At 45.4% G+C, this 19708-nt stretch overlaps 1 protein-coding gene across 2 annotated transcripts in view; it reads right to left on the bottom strand.

The window, feature by feature from the left end:
- Positions 1–19708, bottom strand: part of PLEKHB1 (pleckstrin homology domain containing B1) — a 104048-nt gene that overhangs the window by 14746 nt on the left and 69594 nt on the right. For both annotated transcript variants that reach the window (XM_033948544.1, XM_033948543.1), the window contains exons 3-7: positions 18289–18349; positions 17870–18022; positions 11302–11404; positions 8462–8501; positions 911–1028 (exon numbers count right to left, since the gene is read on the bottom strand). In XM_033948544.1, coding sequence (XP_033804435.1) covers positions 911–1028; positions 8462–8501; positions 11302–11404; positions 17870–18022; positions 18289–18325 — 451 coding nt within the window. In that variant the 5' untranslated portion in view covers positions 18326–18349. The remainder of the gene's footprint in view (positions 1–910; positions 1029–8461; positions 8502–11301; positions 11405–17869; positions 18023–18288; positions 18350–19708) is intronic.

Below are 19708 nucleotides of genomic sequence, written 5' to 3' on the forward strand. Positions count from 1 at the left end.
CTACGCATCTGTGCAATGTAGGTGTCCTTCCTAGAACAATTTTTTTTTTTAAAACATGCATCCCGATTGGCTGCTAGACAGCGGCAGGACACCTACCTCTGCCTGCAATCGGAAGACATGTTTGAAGAATCAGGCCCTGAGTACACATAAAGCACGCTGAGAAATGGATACAGCATTAATGACAGTCATCAGAAACGACAGCCATTCCAAACAAAACCAAAATGTTTCTGGGTGCCCCTCTCTATAGCTCATTCCGTCGTGTAGCAAATGGGAGTTTATATAATAATAATAATAATAACTTTATTTTTCTTTACCACCTTAGACAGGCGACTTCTAGGCGGTTCACATTGAAAGAAGGCTGGACAGTCAGCGAATAACAATAAGTCTGAATACAATACAATAAGTCTAAATAGAAAGCTTACATACTAATTGGAGTTCTATAGGTAAAGAATACATGAAAAGAGCTTCTTGAGAGAAAGAAAAGGTGTTTACAGAGGGGGAAATCCTAGTGAGGGAGAGGACAGTTTTAGTCAATAAATTTGGCGAATAGGGCGGTTTTAATTGATTTTCGGAATGCACTGTAAGTCAGATTGGGTTCATTTATGTAGTTTCTCAGCCAGACTTGCTGTCTGTTCGCTTGGAACTTAAAGGTTCTATCCAGGAAGGATTTGTATCTACAGCCCGTGATCTTTGGGTATGCAAAGATGTTTTTGTTTCTGGTTGTTCGTGTGGGGTTGTGTAGGATGAAGTGAGTTTGCAGGTAGGAAGGTGCTAGGCCCCAGACTTGTTTGAAACAGGTTCAAGCAAATTTGAATAGTATTCGTGCTTCTATTGGTAGCCAGGGCAGTTTTTTATAGTTGGGGCTAATGTGGTCATTTTTTCTCAGTCCAAAGATTTAGAAAGCAGATACCTCTGTTATAGCCATTGTAGGGTCTAGAGTCAGAGTAGGGTCCAGGATGGATGGATGTAACATGGTGGATTTGCTGGGGCACAGTGTTGAAACCATCAAAGGGATTATACAGGAAGAACTGGAACGAGAGCAAACATGAAGAATTAAGAAATCTCTCCCACGCTACTGCTTCTTTCTTCTCTGGCAAACAAGAAAAACAGAGAGGGTAAGAAGAGAAAATACATTTTTAATTTCATTGATTGCTTTCCTGAATGAAACGTCTGTGAGAAGCAAGATATGAATGCAAATTGGCAGATCACATCCAATGATGCTTTTAAAGAGCTCACGAGAAGAGGCACCTTGAACAGGTGCACAAGAGAAGCAGAACAGCTGCGGGGCACCAAGAATTATGGGCTAGATGCAGTCAATTTAGTGGATTTGTCACAAAGTAGAGGTTGAAATTTGGTGTTACTAGTTGAGAAACCAAACAGGTTGAAGGGGCTTTTAGCCAGAATATTAAAGAGCTTAATTCCCCAAGGAAGAGCTGTTAGACAGAAGGACATGAGGAAAAGCCATTAACACACCCGGGGAAGAGGCCAATTTCTGTGGAGAGCTTAAGTTCATGCAAAATAGGCCTGTTTAATAAGGGAAAATAGATGCATACTTTCCTTTATAAAATAAGCTTTTCAAAATCCCCCCTGGCCCGACAAACTTAGGAGCACAAATTACACCTGCTCCTTGCAAGCTGCAAGTTTAGGCTTCTTCTATTGGAGGGCATACTTAATAACATGGAAAATTAGCACATAAATGCTCCCAAAATGCCTATTTTTTTTGTGCATAAGAGTCTGCTCACAATTGGATTCTACACATATTTTTATGAGAACCACCAGAGACAATTTTAAAACAGGTGTCTATCTGCCTGTTGCATGCTCAACCAATCAACTTCAGAGCAGGGCAGGGCCTTTAAGGGGTGTGACAAATCCCCTGAAGGCCCTGACTGCACGCCATTGCTCTGACGCAACAATTCATATTTGTTGCCAGCTTCGGCCCTGCAGCAGGGAAGGAATCGGGCAGGGATGTGCAACTGGACGGGACATTAGAAACATAGAAACATAGAAGATGACGGCAGAAAAGGGCTACAGCCCATCAAGTCTGCCCACTCTGCTTACCCACTCCCTGTCTATGCCCTAATGACCCAATTTCCTTATCTTGACCCTCGTAGGGATCCCACATGGGTATTCCATTTATTCTTAAAGTCTGGCACGCTGTCTGCCTTGATCACCTGCACTGGAAGCTTGTTACAATGATCAACCACTCTCTCTGTGAAGAAATACTTTCTGGTGTCGCCATGAAATTTTCCGCCCCTGAGTTTGAGCGGGTGCCCTCTTGTGGCCGAGGGTCCCTTGAGAAAGAAAATATCATCTTCCACTTCGACACGTCCCGTGAGGTACTTAAATGTTTCAATCATGTCTCCCCTCTCCCTACGTTCCTCGAGAGTGTAGAGCTGCAATTTGTTCAGTCTCTCTTCGTACGAGAGACCCTTGAGCCCCGAGATCATCCTGGTGGCCGTCCGTTGAACCGATTCAATTCTGCGCACATCTTTACTGTAATGTGGCCTCCAGAATTGCACACAGTACAGTCATAATGCCTGTACAACGGCATTATGACTTCAGGCTTTCGGCTGACAAAACTTCTATTGATACAACCCAATATCTGCCTTGCCTTAGATGAAGCCTTCTCCACTTGATTGGCAGTTTTCATGTCTGCACTGATGATTACTCCTAAACCTTGTTCTGCTGAAGTCCTAGTTAAAGTTTCTCCGTTCAAGAAGTACGTCCTGCATGGATTTCCGCTTCCGAGGTGCATGACCTTACATTTCTTAGCATTGAAGCCTTAATCTGCTGTCATGTTTCTAGTGTTCTCCTCACGTACAATTGAGTTTTACTTGCAGAAATGGTTTATAAAAAGTTACTCCATCCATTTATAGATTTGATTTGATTTAACAAAGTGACTAATTTCGCAATCCATGGGTAGCCTTCTTTTGTCAAGTAACAGCTCAAAGCATGGAAGATGACTTTATAGAATATTTAGTTGGAGAAATGAATGTTTAGATCCAAAACACTAGTATTTTATTGAATGCAGAACCTTTATACTGTAAAATACATGACGGATGCCAGAAATAAACCACATCTATTTGGTGGCAAGATATCAGGAGAAGCCTTTAACCAAAGAAAATGTTTAGCACAAGAATAACATCCTGTCAGACTTCCCATATGTAAAAAGGAGACGTGGCGGGACATTTTGGATATGTCTAAATTCACCCGAAAGATGACTAAAATCTAACAACGATAATCCAAAAAAAACCATCTAAACACATACGGCGTATTTTGAAAATCACCGAGATACACATCTGGAAAATCAACATTTTATAAAGATGTAAGACCCCTTCCGTTCTCCCTCCTGCCCCTCCCCTACCTACTACAGGTGCTATTATGGTTCACCAAAACCCATCACTGTGGATTGAAATGGCACCACGGTGGTCAACATTTTTTTGTACGATTGAGGACAGAGACAGGAGGATTATCTCTATTACCATCAATGTTGAGCATACTTGGGGTCCTTATTCCACTAAGGAAGTGTTAAAGTTCTTGGCATTACCTTTGATAACTTTCAGTTTTTTCTGCTTATATTTCCACCATAGTACAAAAATCTATTTTTTATTTAATTAAGGTGAATTTGGACTGCACCTTCATTTTTTCGATATGCAATCGCTTTGCTTGTTATTTCAGTCTCCCCCTTTCCCCTTTCTATGGCCCATTGGAGCCATTGCTGGAATGAAGGACAAAACCCGGCAGAAAAGGCGAACTAATTCCTCAGAAGGTCTCTGTATGCCCTGGCAGCACAAATCTCCCGAGGAAAGGGATTCCCAGCCTTTACAAATCACATCGTGATGAAGGCCAGTCTGCCTTGACCCCTCCTTCCCCAACGTCTTCATCAACGACTGATTCAACATGTACATTACAATAACAGGCTTAAATAACAAAGCCTGTGCTAATTCTGCTCCAATTAGAGACCCTGTCTCCATTCAAAAGGAGTGGGTTTATGAATAGTTTAGGGCCCTGTGGGGTGTGCTCGCTCCGGCTCCCCAGGTACACTAAAGCACTGCTATTCTTTCCACAAGTGCTGTTATGTGGTGTTTTCTTTATCCAAGGGTGCTCAGCTCAGTGGTGCAGAATTCTGACAATAGCCGTGTGAGGGGGGAAGGAATAATGTAGCCTTAGTGCCAGAGCTACAGGCCAAGTCTCAAGTTGATGTCACATTTCATTTTCCATGCATCAGCCATGCTACATGGCCAGTTTACAGAATAAATAACATAAATAAAATTCTAGATGTCATAAAAATCTGTAAAAAGGGAATGGGATTTGTATACCGCCTTTTTGTGGTTACAAATTCAAGGCGGTTTACACTTGGACAGGATATAAAACCACATAACTATACACAGGTACTTATTTTGTACCCAGGGCAATAGAGGATTAAGTGACTTGCCCGGGGTCACAAGGAGCAGTGCTGGAAATCGATCCTCCAACTTCAGCAGCTCCATCAGAGGAAATCCATCAGAGTTCAGAGAAAGCAAAGATTCTACATAACCTACCCACCAGTGGATTTTTCTAGGTCTACCCTATTGATACGTTGATTTTAATTCTTAATCTCTTATCTTCCACAGAAACACAGAAACATGATGGCAGCTAAAGGCCAAATGGACCATCCAGAGCATCCACTCTCTCCTCCTCTCCCTATTGGCTAAGGCTCTTAAAATTTGCATCTCCTCTTCCTATAGGCTAAGGCTCTTTACACCTGCATTGTGAAGTCATAGAACTCTATGGTTATAGAAACATGAAACATGAAACATGATGGCAGCTAAAGGCCAAATGACCCATCCGCAGCATCCACTATCTCCTCCTCTCCCTATTGGCTAAGGTTCGTAACATTTGCATCTCCTCTTCCTATTGGCTAAGGCTCTTAATACCTGCATTGTGAGTTCATAAAGCTTTATGGTTATAGAAACATGATGGCAGATAAGGGCCAAATGGCCCATCCAGTCTGCCCATCCACAGTACCCATTATCTCTTCCTCTCGCTAAGAGATCCCACGTGTCTATCCCAGGCTTTTTTTGAAATCAGCCACAGTCTCTGTCTCCACCACCTCTTCCATAGAAACATGGTGGTAGATAAAGGCTAATAACCATACTGTTTTAATCTTTCCCAAAATAACTGTTCTCCCCAACAATGACAGAATGATTGAAACATTAGTATTTGCAATGAAGGATGGCCCGATAGACATGAACAAGCTCACAGAAAATGTGTAGATGACACTGTCGTATGGGAGGGCTGGCTTAACTATTGGACCAGCTGAGGCTCTGGCCCAGGGCACCAAAATACTCATCCTCTGACCTCATTTGATCTATAGGTTAAGTCCTTTCTCCCCCCCCCCCTCCCCTGTCTGGTCTCTCTCCTTCTCCCTTCTGTGGGACCAGCACTGATCCCTCATCTTTCTCACTCCCACATTGTCCTGAATGGTTTACATCAGTCACTTGCGGCAGTAGCAGCAGCATAACAAGCTACCTTTGGCCAGCCCCTGGCCATATCCTGTTTCCTCTGATGCAATTTCCTGTGGGCAGGATGTGGCAGAGGGAAGACTCAAGGGGGGGGGGGGTTTGGCTGAAGGCTGCCTGTCATGCTACTGCTGCAGGTTATCAATGCAAACTTTACAAGACAGTGGAGCAGTGGGAGGGAGGAAGAAAGATGTCGGCCAAGGGAGGGAGAGATGCTGAACCAATTGGGGGATGGGGAGGCGACATCAAAGCTAATTGGCCCTGTTCAATAGTGTACAGCAAAACAACAAAAAGATTGAGGAACAGAAGAGCAGATGTATCAGTTTGTAGTTTAATAATTGTCCAAATAACTTAAAATCAATCCACAAAGGGTGGATACAGTCACAAGTGACCCACAGGACAGAAACCAAGTAATGTATACAATCAAAATGACTCAACATGGGCTTAGTTTCGGCACTATAAAAATACACCATTGGAGTCTTGTGAACTGTGCTGTTGTTTGTAGCCTCTTATGGGTTTATATTTAAGAAAGCCAAGGGCCCTATAAGACCCCTGAGGAAGGCACTTTTATTATGCCGAAACATGGCCCAAATTGGGTCATTTTTATATTATACATGCCAATGGAATGCCGATTAGTCCAGATAATCAGAAATCTGGATGATTGGACATACATTTTTTTTTCTTTTGTTTTTAATAATTGTTATACCGTCGGTGCACACCAGCCCTCCTGACAAGAAAAGGTAGCGTTCCCCCTTCCTCTCTGATCAGGCACCACCAACCCCAGGTTGTTTAGCAGCGCACTGGGTCAGGAACAATCCCACTCGCTCCTGCCCATAGCTACTGAGGCTTCCAGGGGCAGTCTTGTGAGGCCATATAGGGCAGGGGGATGTAGTCTAACTTGGACAGACAGACATGCCACGTAGGGTTGTGGATAGTGCCATGGTAACCTGCCCATACTCGGTAGCACTGTCTGGGTAAGTACTGCTGTACATCTGGGTTTCCTTATGAGTAAATCAGGGTCAAAAACAAAAAAGAAACCAGACAAAGGCTTTAAATACAACAAAAAAGCTGGCTTCAATAGAAACTAGTCTATAAAGTGTGACCCAAGTGACTATATAAAAAAGCTCAGAGATATGAAACTCTGGAGGGAAGGCTGCTAAACCTCCCTAAAAAGAGTTCGCCTTCCAGTCATTGCAACTTCATAAGTCCAGGTCACACTTCAAGACTAATATAAGAAAGGGGTTAAAGTTCTTTCACCAACTGCCAGTTTAACTAGTGGCCAGATCGGGAGCCCTTTCCAGCAGGGCACCTAACATCATCTACACCCCTCCCCCGTTCTAGCAGGGGAGAGAAATACGGGAGGAGCAGCGCTGATGGCGCTCGCCACCAACGGCCAGATCGGGAGCCCTTTCCAGCAGGGCACCTAGCATCATCTATACCCCTCCCCCATTCCAGCAGGGGAGAGCCGACAGAGGAGAGCTACAGTCCGACGCTCAGACCAACGGTTGGTTCGGGAGCCCGTTCCAGCAGGGTACCCGAAACCATCTTCACTCCTCCCCCATTCCGAAGGGTCTACCTCTGAGGATCTCGCATCATGTGCGGCAGCGGTGGAGAATACCTTGCCAGAGATGTCGTCTGTTCTTGGAGGAAACTCGGGACCCAAATGATAGCCATCGGAACTGGGGTTGACAGCAATTAAAGAATAGAATGGGAATGGTGGTTGAAGTGAATTGGGGTGGAGATGGAGGTGGGTATGGAGAGGGATAGGGATATGATATATTCCGGAAAGGCATTTAAGATCTGGTGTTAAATGATCCTAATAATTACAAGTCAAAGATCTTGATGCTTTTTTGGAGTGTGTTTCTGTTTCTCTCTATGCTTATTTTTATCTCTATTTTGTTTACTTTAATTATTATTTTAATTCTATCTTTAAATTATTTCTTCATTACTTGTTGGAATATTTCATTTCTCTCTCTATCTCTACCTCTGTCTTTTTATTTTTATTTTTCATACTGTTTCTTCAGGTATTTTAGTTAGATTGTGAGCCTTTGGGACAGTTAGGGAATTTCCAAGTACCTATCTTATTTATTTTTATTTATTGTATCTTTAATGCATCATTTTTGTAAACCGCTTAGAAACCTCACGGTTATTAGCGGTATATAAGAATTAAATTAAATTAAATTAAATAGTTGAAGTAAAAATATCGCAGTTATAGTGTAAGTACTCACATGTAACTTGGCAACTCTTTTTTTGATTATAGACGTGACTGAACATCACGAAATCTGTACACGTTTAAGCAGCAATTTGACCAAGAAGTGTAGAATGTTTATTAGAGTTCTAAGATTCCAGAACATCCGGCATCGGGTCTCCTGAAGCAGACAACGAAACGGGGCCACGTTGGGACCCCTTTAATCGCATTTGAAAGATAAGTGAATACAGTGGTGGCAGTGTGTTTGCTAAATAAGAGAAGATACAATTTTCTACATGTGGAAGTACTCTAAAAAACTTTAACCCCTTTCTTATATTAGTCTTGAAGTGTGACCTGGACTTATGAAGTTGCAATGACTGGAAGGCGAACTCTTTTTAGGGAGGTTTAGCAGCCTTCCCTCCAGAGTTTCATATCTCTGAGCTTTTTTGTAAAGTCACTTGGGTCTATTTTCTATTGAAGCCAGTACATCTGGGTTTGGCCGGGTCACCAGGATTCTACTGGGCAGGAACTTCTTCTGCCCAGTTAAATCATTTTCAATACCGAGCCCTTTGAGGGTAAATGTAGCTACTCGACGCTATAAATTTTCAAAGAGGCCACTTTGGAAGCATAACTTGCAAGGACGTAGGAACCTAAGTCCTTTCGATGTCAGGCCCAGTGTCTAGTGTAGATTGAAAAGGAAGTAAAAAAAGAGAATCTTTAAAACATGAATTATCAGGGGAATTAGCATTTGAATTTGCAATGAATGGCTCACCACATTTGCTTTTTGTTGCAGCAGGGCTGTCTTCCACGCACTAGGAAAAGAACCAGAGTAGAGAGATGAGTGAGAAACGTTACCCTACAACAGGGGTGTCCAACCTGCGGCCACGTGAAGTATTTTGTGCGGCCTCGGTCGAGGGCGATGCAGTGTTTTCCTCTGCTGCCCCCGGGCGTTTGCCGTCTTGCCGGCTCCCTCCTCTGTCTTGCTACAGCGTTTGCGCGGCCCCCCGAAACATTTTTTTGGGCCAATGCGGCCCAGGGAAGCCAAAAGGTTGGACACCCCTGCCCTACAGTATGATATGGCTGAAGTGAAATTAGCAACTTAATTTGGGTTTAGCTCACACCTTCATTCTGTTGTAGCTCAAGGTAAGTCGCGTTCAGGTTAGCCATTTCCCTGTCCCTGGCAGACTCATAATCTAATTTTTTTACCCAAGTCAATGGAGGGTTAAGTGACTTGCCCAAAGGGCTCCTTTTACGAAGCCACGTTAGCAGTTTTATCGCACGCACCTTTTGAGCATGCGCTAGCTGAAAAACTACCGCCTGCTATTACGCGCATTATACCGCTAACGTGGCTTTGTAAAAGGAGCCCAAAGTTATAGGCAGCCACAGTAGGATTTGAACCGAGCTCCCATTGCTCTCAGCTTGCAACTCTAGCCAATACACTTCCCCCTCCCCATTCGCGGTTTCCCTACTCGTGATTTCACATAATCATGATTTCTTTTTGGGGGGGAGGAGGGAAACCCCTCCATATTTTTGTCTTCCAACCGGCATCCTGGCCTTACCTGGTGGTCTAGCTGGTTTTTGGGGCAGGAGCGATCTTCCTACATTAAGAAATGGCTATCTGCACGGGGCAGGAGCTTAGGAAGATCGCTCCTGCCCCCAAAACCAGCTAGACCACCAGGTAAGGCCTGGATGCCAGGGGAAGGCGGAAGGGAGACAGGGGTGGGTCAGAGCCGGATATTCGCGGTTTTTCGCCATTTGCGGTCCGGCTCTGCCCCTATCCCCCCGCGAATAATGAGGGAGAAGTGTAGCTACTTCTTCACACCAGAATCCATTGCCAGATAATATCATGCAACTGTGTGTCAAGCTCTCAATTAGTGTTGCCTGATTCAGGGAAAAAATTTTCAAATCAATTTGGTCCATTGAATTGATTTTTTGATTCGATTTGATATACTTTTCCCACCCAATCAGGCGGGTTTTTTTCAAACATCTTGGCGGGTTTATTTTGTGGCCTCTTCACCCACCCCAACTCCATGCCAGCGCTGTGGTGTAAACAAAATAAACAAAAAAGACTTTTTCTCTCTCTGTTAGGTTCTAGTTCACGCTCACTGTCTAACATCAGCTCTGGCAGGATACACATTTCAAATCTGACATATTGTAATCACAAAATAGAAAATAAAATTATTTTTCTACCTTTTGTTGTCTGGTCATTTTATTATTCAAATCATGTTGGTCTCAGGATCTGGTTTCTGTTTGTCTTCTGTTAACTCACTCATCAGGGTCTTCTGCCCATTTCATGATTTCTTCTTTCTCCATGCTCACCATCCATCTTCCATCTCTGTACCTTCCCTTCCACTGCCATATCCAATATTTTTGTTTCTTTCCCACTGTCTACCATCTCTCTTCTCTCTCACCCTGCCTCGTGCCCTGGATCAAACCTCTCTATTCCCCTCCAAGCAGCATCTCTCCCTTCCTCCCCTTTATTATCATATGCAACGTTTCTTTCTCTCTCCCCATGCACCATCTCTCCCTGCCCACTGTCTACCCTATGTCCAACATTTCTCCCTCTCTTCTCCATACATGTCTCCCTCCCCTCCACCATATGCATGATTTCTCCCTCTCACCTCTTTCTAGCTCTGTTGCATCTCTCCCTTTCTCTCCTCCACCCCATATCCAACAATTCTTCCTCTCTCTCCCCATGTGCAGCAGCTTTCCATCCCTCAAACTCCTGAGCAGCAACATTTCATCCTTCCCTCTCCTGTGCAGCACTTCCCGACCAATTCCCTTCTTCGGACCTCTTAAAGTAGCAGCAGCAGTGTCGGTGGCCGGTTGGCAGAGACATCGCGGTGAACCAGCAGCTTGCAGCCTGCTCCACCAGAGCTTTCCTCTGCTACATCATCAGCGACATAGCAGAGGGAAAGCCCCAGTGGGGCAGGCTAGGATCAGCCTGTTCAGAGCGCTGCTTCTGCTGGCTGGCCATCGCCGTTGCTGCTGCTGCTTTAGGAGGCCCAGAGGTATGTCAGGACTCACTGAATTGGCGAGTCCGATTTTTTTTTTAGAAAACGAATCAATTCATTGATGTGAATCAGAGAATTGATTCAAATCGGCGAATCAGGCAGCACTACTCTCAATGCACTATGAACACACTAAGGGCTAAATTCTAGATTAGGGGACACTCAATGAAGTTACAGGGAAATACTTTTAAAACCAATAGGAGGAAATTTTTTTTCACTCAAAGAATAGTTAAGCTCTGGAATGTGTTGCCAGAGGTTGCGGTAAGAGTGGAGAACAGAGCTGGTTTTAAGGAAGGTTTGGACAAGTTCCTGGAGGAAAAGTCCATAGTCTGTTATTGAGCAAGACCTGGGGGAAACCACTGCTTGCCCTGGATCGGTAGCATGGAATGTTGCTACTCTTTGGGATTCTGTATGGAATGTTGCTACTTTTTGGGTTTTGGCCAGGTACTAGTGACCTGGATTGGCCACCATGAGAACGGGCTACTGGGCTTGATGGACCTTTGGTCTGACCCAGTGAAGCTATTCTTATGTTCTTATGTAAGAATGTGGTTCCTGCTCTCTGAGAACTCAGCAGCCTCACGTCTTGCTTAAAGTTACCTACATTGCATCGTCTTCACTTTCGGCACACAGCATCTCATCTATGTTATTCCTTAAGAATATCTTTATTAGGTGGTTCCGGCTTTGCCCCTCGGGTGGCTGCACACCTGAAAGGGAGAGCAAAGCCCAGTAAGAACAAAAGTTAATCTATGTGCACACTGTAGTCATCCTTGTGCATAAAGTGGAGATTTTTATTTATTTACATCAACTTATTAATACTTTCCAAGAGTACGCTTGATGCAATTTACAAACAGATTTTGAAACACATACAGTAAAGTACCAGTTATCCGGCACCTATGAGGATTGGTAGATGCCGGATAACTGTAGTTTCTGGTTGCTTGAGTTACTCTAAAATAGTTTTGTCTCCCTTCCTCTTTTTATCATCTCTCCCACCCCCCCTTGTATGTCCAGTATCTGCTCCTCCCTTCCCACCCTCCTTTCTGGTCTGCGTCACTTTCTCTCCCCCCCCCCCTCATGGGTCCAGCATCCATCCATCTCCCCTTCCCCTTCACCTTCCCCCCCCATACTTCTGGTGCACCTCACTCTCCTGGGTCTGCCCTCCATCTGCACAGGTCTGGCCTAATAGACCCCCCCCTCACTTACCCAAAGCAGTACTTATTTGCTACGGGAAATCAATCCCACCGGTGGTAGCTGCCTCGGGGTGTGGGTACAAAGATCAAGTAGAGAGCATGACCAGTATCAATGATTGGGAACGCAGGGTGGGTCTTTGTACCCACACCCTGAGGCAGCTAGGATGGCGAAATGCTGGCCACAGTCAGTGGGATTGATTTCCCATAGCAGATAAGCACTGTGTTTTCTTTCTTAAGTTTGTACGCATTGCACAGAGCCACCAAAATTACTGGAGTGAAGGAGGTTTTTATGCCAATGGGGTTCGCTATCCCACGTATACCTCTCACCTAGGGCTCCTTTTCCTAGCGCATGCAAGACACTAACGCCTCCATAGAGCTTGTGTTAGTATTTTTTGTTTAGCGTGGGGTTTGCGCACGCTAAAAACGTGAGTGCACCTTAGTAAAAGGAGCCCCTAATCTTAACAGGGTGGTGGTAAGGGTCCGAGGCAAAGTTTGGTGGCTTATAGCGTAGTGCACGGATGCCCAACACGTCGATCGTGATCGACAGGTCGCTTGCTCAGGCGACCCCAGTCGAACGCAGAGCGGGTTCCCTTCCCTTCTCTTTTTTTCCCCTCCTGACTAGCCTGCTCCTGAATTCTGCTGCTGCCGCCGCTGCTCAACATTTAAAAAAAAACTGGCTTGAAGAACTTATGCTCCGGGGGCTAACGTGTGCTTGTACCGGCTTCCCTTCTCTTCCCTCTGAAACCAGAAGTTATGTCGGGGGGGGGTGAGGGGGAGAGAAGGGAAGCCGGCATGCACATGTTAGAGCCCCATTCGCGGGCTAAAGCGGGAGACAGATCAGTGAAGCTTGCGATTTGCTCTTCTTGCTGCCAGGTCCTGCCTACTTTCTGTTTCCTCAAAGGCAGGACCCGGCAGCATTTCTCCCAACAGGTCGATCTTGGGCCGATCAGCCTTCCTCTCCCCGACGTCAATTCTGCCATCGGAGAGGAAGTTCTGGCCAGCGGAATTGACGTCAGGGAGAATTGACGTCGGGGAGAGGAATGCTGGTGGGCCCGAAGCAGGGAGAGCTTGGCCGGCGGCCTGTTATCCGATGGCAGTGGCAGTGGCTTGGGGGAGGGCAGGGAGGGAGAAAGAGGGCAGGCAGGGAGACAGAAGGAAAGAAGAGAAACAGAAAAAAAGAAAGGGGGCATGAAGAGAGAAAGAAAGAGAGGGCAGGGAGAAAGGAAGAAAACGTTGGGGGGGGGGGGAATGAGGAGAGGAAGCATACAGGCTAAAAGAAGGGAAGAAAGATTGGATGCACAGTCAGAAGAAGAAAGTGCAACCAGAGACTCATGAAATCACCAGACAAGGTAGGAAAAATGATTTTATTTTAAATTTAATGATCAAAATGTATCTGAATTTATATCTGCTGTCTATGTTTTACACTGTGGTCCCCTTTTACTAAACCGCAATAGAGGTTTTTAGCGCAGGGAGCCTATGAGCGTCGAGAGCAGCGCTGGGCATTCAGCGCAGCTCCCTGCGCTAAAAACTGCTATCGTGGTTTAGTAAAAAGGGAGGAGGGTATTTGTCTGTTTTTGTATGGTTGTTAGTGAGGTGACAGTGCATAGAGTCATCTGCTTTGACCTCTTTGAAAAACCCTGGAATAGGAATGATGATTAACATTTTCTATGCGTACAGTGTGCTTTGTGTTTTTTAAAAATTTTTATTGTTGGTAGATCATTTTGACTTGGTCATTTTAAAAGTAGCTCGCAAGCACAAAAAGTGTGGGCACCCCTGGCGTAGTGTGTTTGGCAATTTGTTTGATGGGAGCTATATTTATGTCACATGCCACCTCACTCCAACATCTGCATCTTGGGGTGACAGGTCAAAAGCGCGTGACGACAAAGGCGCGCCGACAACCCAGTGCAGACAATTGAGCGCAAGGCGGAAGCGCACCGAAGAAAAACAGTATTTTAAAGAGCTTCGATGGGGGGTGTGGGGGGGGGAACCCCCCACACACTTTACTTAACAGAGATCGCGCTGGTGTTGTGGTGGGTTTGGGGGGTTGTAACCCCCCACATTATACTGAAAACACTTTTTCCCTAAAAAAGAGGGAAAAAGTTAAGTTTCCAGTAAATGAGGGGGTTACAACCCCTCAAACCCCCCACAATGCCGGCGTGATCTCTATTAAGTAAAGTGTGGGGGGGGGTTCCCCACAAACACCCCCCGTCGGAGCTCCTTAAAATACTGTTTTTCTTCGGCGCGCTTCCACCTTGCGCTCAGTTGTCTGTGCTGGGTTGTCGGTGCGCCTTTGTCGGCACGCGCTTTTGTCTATGAACCGCATCTTGGTTTATTTGTTGGTACCGTACATTATTTTCCACCTGCCTGTGTTTGCTGTGATATTCAATTAGTGAATTAGCCACGTTAGTCTGCTTCAAGGGCTTAATAAAATAAAATAAAATAAAATAAAATAAATTTGGTAAACAAAGAAAATAAAAAGTGATATAATTTTGTGGAACTTAGGGCTCCTTTTACTAAACTGCGTTAGGGCCTTAACGCACACTACATTGCCTCTTGCGCTAGACTTTAACGCCAGCATTGAGCTGGCGTTATTCTAGAAGCATAAAACGCGGTGTAGCGCCCGGTAATTTCGTGCGTGCGCTAAAAACGCTATCGTACCTTAGTAAAAGGAGCCCTAAGTTACACCGTTTTTTGTCTAGGTTTCGGAAAGCAAAACCTCTCTCATGTCAGGACAGAAATGAATAACAATAAGCCCTAGGAAATATATCTGTGACTAGAACAGCTGATCAAATAATGCAGACGGTCACTGTACAGACTCTTGAAATCTTGGATTCAATAGTAAGGGGGGGGGGGGGGACCGCCCCGGGCACCAACTTGGTGAGGGCGCAGGCACCTCTCCGCCCTCCCTTGCCATGTTGGCACCCTCCTTTCCCTGACTCTTTAAATCTTTGCCAGCGTGAACAGCTGCTCCGGCCTGGCTGGTCACAGGGCCAGGAAGCCTACACCGACGCAAGCAGCTGGTCAAGATTTAAAAGGTGGGAAGGGAGGGCACGAGTCTGGTATGGGGGAGGGGCAGAGAGCTGGGCACCTTCTACCCGCGCTACGCCACTGCTAGCATTTAGTTTAATTTTGCAGCAAAACAGGTCTGAAAAGAAAGTTTCCTAATGCAGAGAGTAATAAGACGGGGCCTTTTCACTAGAGCGCATTAAGCCCTAACAAGCTCTTAGGGTGCAAGGAAAGGCTTGCCTGTTAGCACACATTGACTGGTGTGTTACTATTTTTAAAAAATAGTTTTCGCAGGGGGCACGTCATGGAGAATGGGCGTGAAAGTGTTATTCAGCTAGTGTAGTGTATGTTAACTGGATACTGTAGAGCAGGAGTGTCCAACTTTTTGGCTTCCCTAGGCCGCATTGGCTGAAAAAAATGTTTCTGGGGCCGCACAAACGTTCAAACGCTGCAGCAAGACAGAGGAGAGAGCCGGCAAGACGGTAAACACCCGGGGGCAGCAGAGGAAAACACTGCATCGCCCTCGACTGGGGCCACACAAAATACTTCATGGGGCCGCAGGTTGAGATAACATGGAAGCACTAAAGGCCAGATCCTATAAATGGCACCCAAGCGTACCTACATTGTAAGTGTTGCTCCATGTGGTTGTCAATCAATCGCAAAGCACCACTAATAGAATCACACCTAGCGGTTAGGCATCCTTGAGATAGGTGCCAGGATTTTAGGCCAGAGTTGAGTGGTCACTCTGGTCACCACTGTTCACTACCCATCACTGGGGATCTTCCGATATCGTGGTCCCCTCCCCGCCCTCTGGTCATTGGTCAATTCAGATATTCTGAGATCTTCGTTCCTGTGGACCCTCTGGTCACCGGTCCCTCTGGTCCTTGGCCATGCTCTGACCATACAAGGTAAGGTTTACCGGGGGTTGGGCAATTGCCAGACTCATCCCTCCACCCCCCCCACCCCACCCCCAAGGGACGCCTTGAGAGCTCGGGTAGCTCTCCCTTTCCTAAGCAACTTCCCTGGGAGACTTATTAGTTAATCTCTTTCCTCCTCAAAGTGAAATTACTAGTTCTTCCCAGGGTTTTTGATGGGAAGCACACGCTGTCAAAGCCAGGCTTTACCTGGCCTAATTTACCAATGCTTATCTCCAACTCCTAGCTAAGTATACCACACCTGTTCTCTGCTCCTAACCACATCCACTTTTCAGGTAGGTTTAGGTAAGCGTCCTAAGAGTTCCGCATGGAACTCTTAATTGATAATTTCATTTTTTTTTGGATTGGCATGGTCAGTTACCACACTAAATAAGAAGAAATTTTCACATGGATTCCAAAGTTAGGCATCACTAGGGCATCCTCGATTAGGTCACCCTGCAGTGCCTAATTCCATGCATTCATGTGAACATTTGCACAGAACCTACCAAAAGAGAAAAAAAGAAAAACTTTAAAAATAGGCCACAGTACATCTGGTGCTATGTCTAGATTTCAGCGGACCTTAGGCCTTCATTCATTTCCTATCACTAGGCTCCATTTTTTTTTAATATAAAAGGATGTATACCCCACTCGGATGCTCTCCTGCCCGATGTGATTTCAAGAAAGCTTTTACCGGGGTTTGAAAAGCCGTTCGGACTCCTGGACATGTCCTCGAAAAAGAGGACATATCTGGAGAAAAAGTCCATCAACACGTAAGACGTGTTGTCTTCTCAGTGCAAGGACCAGACCTATGACCTCATTACCCCTCCGCTTATGAAACCAATGCCCTCTTGATCGATTTAAGCAAGATCTGAGGATATTTTTTTTTTTAAGATGAATATAATACACATTGACCTGCTTTTACTTTAGCTATACCTTTCTTGCTTTTCTGTTCTACCGGATAGAGAATAAAACGAGGACAAATTTTTCCCCGTCCCTGTGAGTTCTTTTCCTATGTCTGCCCCATTTCTACAAGCTCCGTCCTCATCTGCACAAGCCTCAAACGCTTTAAAATCCTAAGTGGCAACATTCTAGAGCTCAGATTGTGATGTCATAATGCCTCATTCCACCAATGCCTAAACTCTGTCCTCATCTGCACAAGCCTCAAACGCTTTAAAATCCTAAGTAGCAACATTCTAGAGCTCCGATTGTGATGTCATAATGCCTCATTCCACCAATGCCTAAGCTCCGTCCTCATCTGCACAAGCCTCAAACGCTTTAAAATCCTAAGTAGCAACATTCTAGAGCTCCGATTGTGATGTCATAATGCCTCATTCCACCAATGCCTAAGCTCCGTCCTCATCTGCACAAGCCTCAAACGCTTTAAAATCCTAAGTAGCAACATTCTAGAGCTCAGATTGTGATGTCATAATGCCTCATTCCACCAATGCCTAAGCTCTGTCCTCATCTGCACAAGCCTCAAACTCTTTAAAATCCTAAGTAGCAACATTCTAGAGCTCAGATTGTGATGTCATAATGCCTCATTCCACCAATGCCTAAGCTCCGTCCTCATCTGCACAAGCCTCAAACTCTTTAAAATCCTAAGTAGCAACATTCTAGAGCTCAGATTGTGATGTCATAATGCCTCATTCCACCAATGCCTAAGCTCCAACCTCATCTGCACAAGCCTCAAACACTTTCAAATCATAAGTGTTCGAGGCAGAGCTTACAGGAATGGAACAGGGACAGCGACAAAATTCACGGAGGAGGAACGGGGAAATTGAGTTCCTGTGGGGAGGGGGAAAAATTTGTTCCCGTGTCATTCTCTACTACCAGAGGCAGGTCCTTGGCTAAACATATGAAAATGTTGTGTGTTTTCTGCTCTACCCACTTCCTATAACTAAGGTAACTCTACCCCAACCCCTCACGATCATGTATTGTTTTAACACTTCTTTTTCCCTATTTTAGAATGTAAACTGATTAGCTGGATAGGAAAACCTAATAAACTTGAAAGTAATGTTTCATCCTTAGTCACGATTACCTGGAGCATTGCTTCTTGCCTTACCTCCAAACTCCTGGCCAACCTTTACGTCTGTACAATTAAATCGGAGGAAGACCACGCCTTTTAAGGGGTGCCGGCCATCATCTGAGTAGTAGACAAGGACTCCATTATTCCACAGGTCAAACCAGCGTTTTTTCCAGCGTCGCATGATGGAGCCTTAGGACAGATAGAAGATGAAATCATGACAGTTCCTGGACGATTTATTTGCTAGCTTCTACTATATTACCCAGGTCACATGAATTTCTGTTCAGTTTAAAGTTACACCTGGAGCACTGCTGGATTCTGCAGTTCTACATATAGTCTTTTCCTCGATCCTAAATCCTGCCCAAATCAAACGGCTTTACTTTTGGCCATTTCTATGGCCACCCACTGCCCAAGTGATTTTGAACTGCCCACAAATGGCTACATTAAATGCCACCTACTCTTCCTCCAGAGCCAGCCACTCTTCACAAGAGCCATTTCTACTGCACGGGATTGCCAGAGCTGTCAGGATAAAAAGGAGCAATCATTAGTTTCCGAGTTTTAACCAAGCTTTGGCCATCATTCATTGTGAAAGCAGCAGAAACTTTCTTTGGGTTTTTTTGACAATACAGTTCTGTTTCAGTCCCAACCTGATCCTCGCATTCTACTAAGCCAGGCCAGAATATTTGGTAATCCTGTAGGATCTATTAATTTCAGTATGGCATAAGGGATTAACAGTAAGCATGCTCATTTTATTTCAATGGAACTGTGTATAGCACACTTGAAATCACTAAAAGTAACACCCAGAATTTTTTAAAATTTTATTTAAAGAGCCACTATTCTCACATTACCCCTCTAGAGTCACTTCTTTGGCTCCCCATCCATTTCCAAATGCAATTGAAACTCCTCCTACTGACTGACAAGTGCATTCACTCTGCAGCCCCCCCCCCCCCAATATCTCTCCTCACTTATCCCCCCCCCCCCCCCCCCCCCCGTGAACTCCGTTTATCGGGTAAGTCCCTCCTATTTGTACCCTTCTCCTCCACTGCTAACTCCAGACTCCGCCCCTTCTTTCTTGCCGCACCGTATGCCTGGAACAGGCTGCCTGAAGCAATACATCATGCTCCGTCTCTAGCAGTCTTCAAATCCAAGTTTCTGAAACCACTTTCAACTCTTGACTCCCACTCACTGTCGGATACCTAAACCCATTGTGTCATTTCCTCTACCAGAATCTCCTCAACCCTGAGATGTCCTGTCTGTCTGTTCGTTCAAATTAGATCGTAAGCTCTTCTGAGCAGGAACCGTCTATTGAATGTTAAATGTACAGTGCTGTGTATGCCTTTCAACACTACAGAAATGATAATTACCATATTTTCACCCATATACCGCGCACCCGTGTAAAATGTGCACACGGGTATAGCGCGCGGGGAACACAAATTTATGTAAAAATTTTTTTAATATAGCACGCACACGCATATACCACGCATGCTAAAACCTCCTCCCGCCTACTCCGAACCGGCATCCTCCCCCCCCCTGCTCGCTTACCCGCATTTTACAACTTTTTTTTTTTCAATCCGATCCGGCATCCCCCCTGTGAACCAGCATCCTCCCCCCCCCACTCGCGTCACCCACCCCTCCCCCGTGATCCTACATCCCCCCCCCCAGCACCGCAAAACATCTCTTACCCGATTGGGCACCGGCACCAGCACCAATGCACAGGATGTGCCAGTGCCAGTGCCCGAAGATCCTCCCTCGTTGGTTTGGGCTGGGCTGGGCGGTGCGGTGCGGGAGAGATCCTCCTTCTTCCTGCGCCGGGCTGGACTAGGCTTTGAGCATTTGCGCATGCTCAAAGCCTTCTGGTCTTGCTCTCTCCGCAGAGCG

The sequence above is a fragment of the Geotrypetes seraphini genome, chromosome 6 (assembly GCF_902459505.1).
Source record: "Geotrypetes seraphini chromosome 6, aGeoSer1.1, whole genome shotgun sequence".
NCBI classification, from domain to species: domain Eukaryota; kingdom Metazoa; phylum Chordata; class Amphibia; order Gymnophiona; family Dermophiidae; genus Geotrypetes; species Geotrypetes seraphini.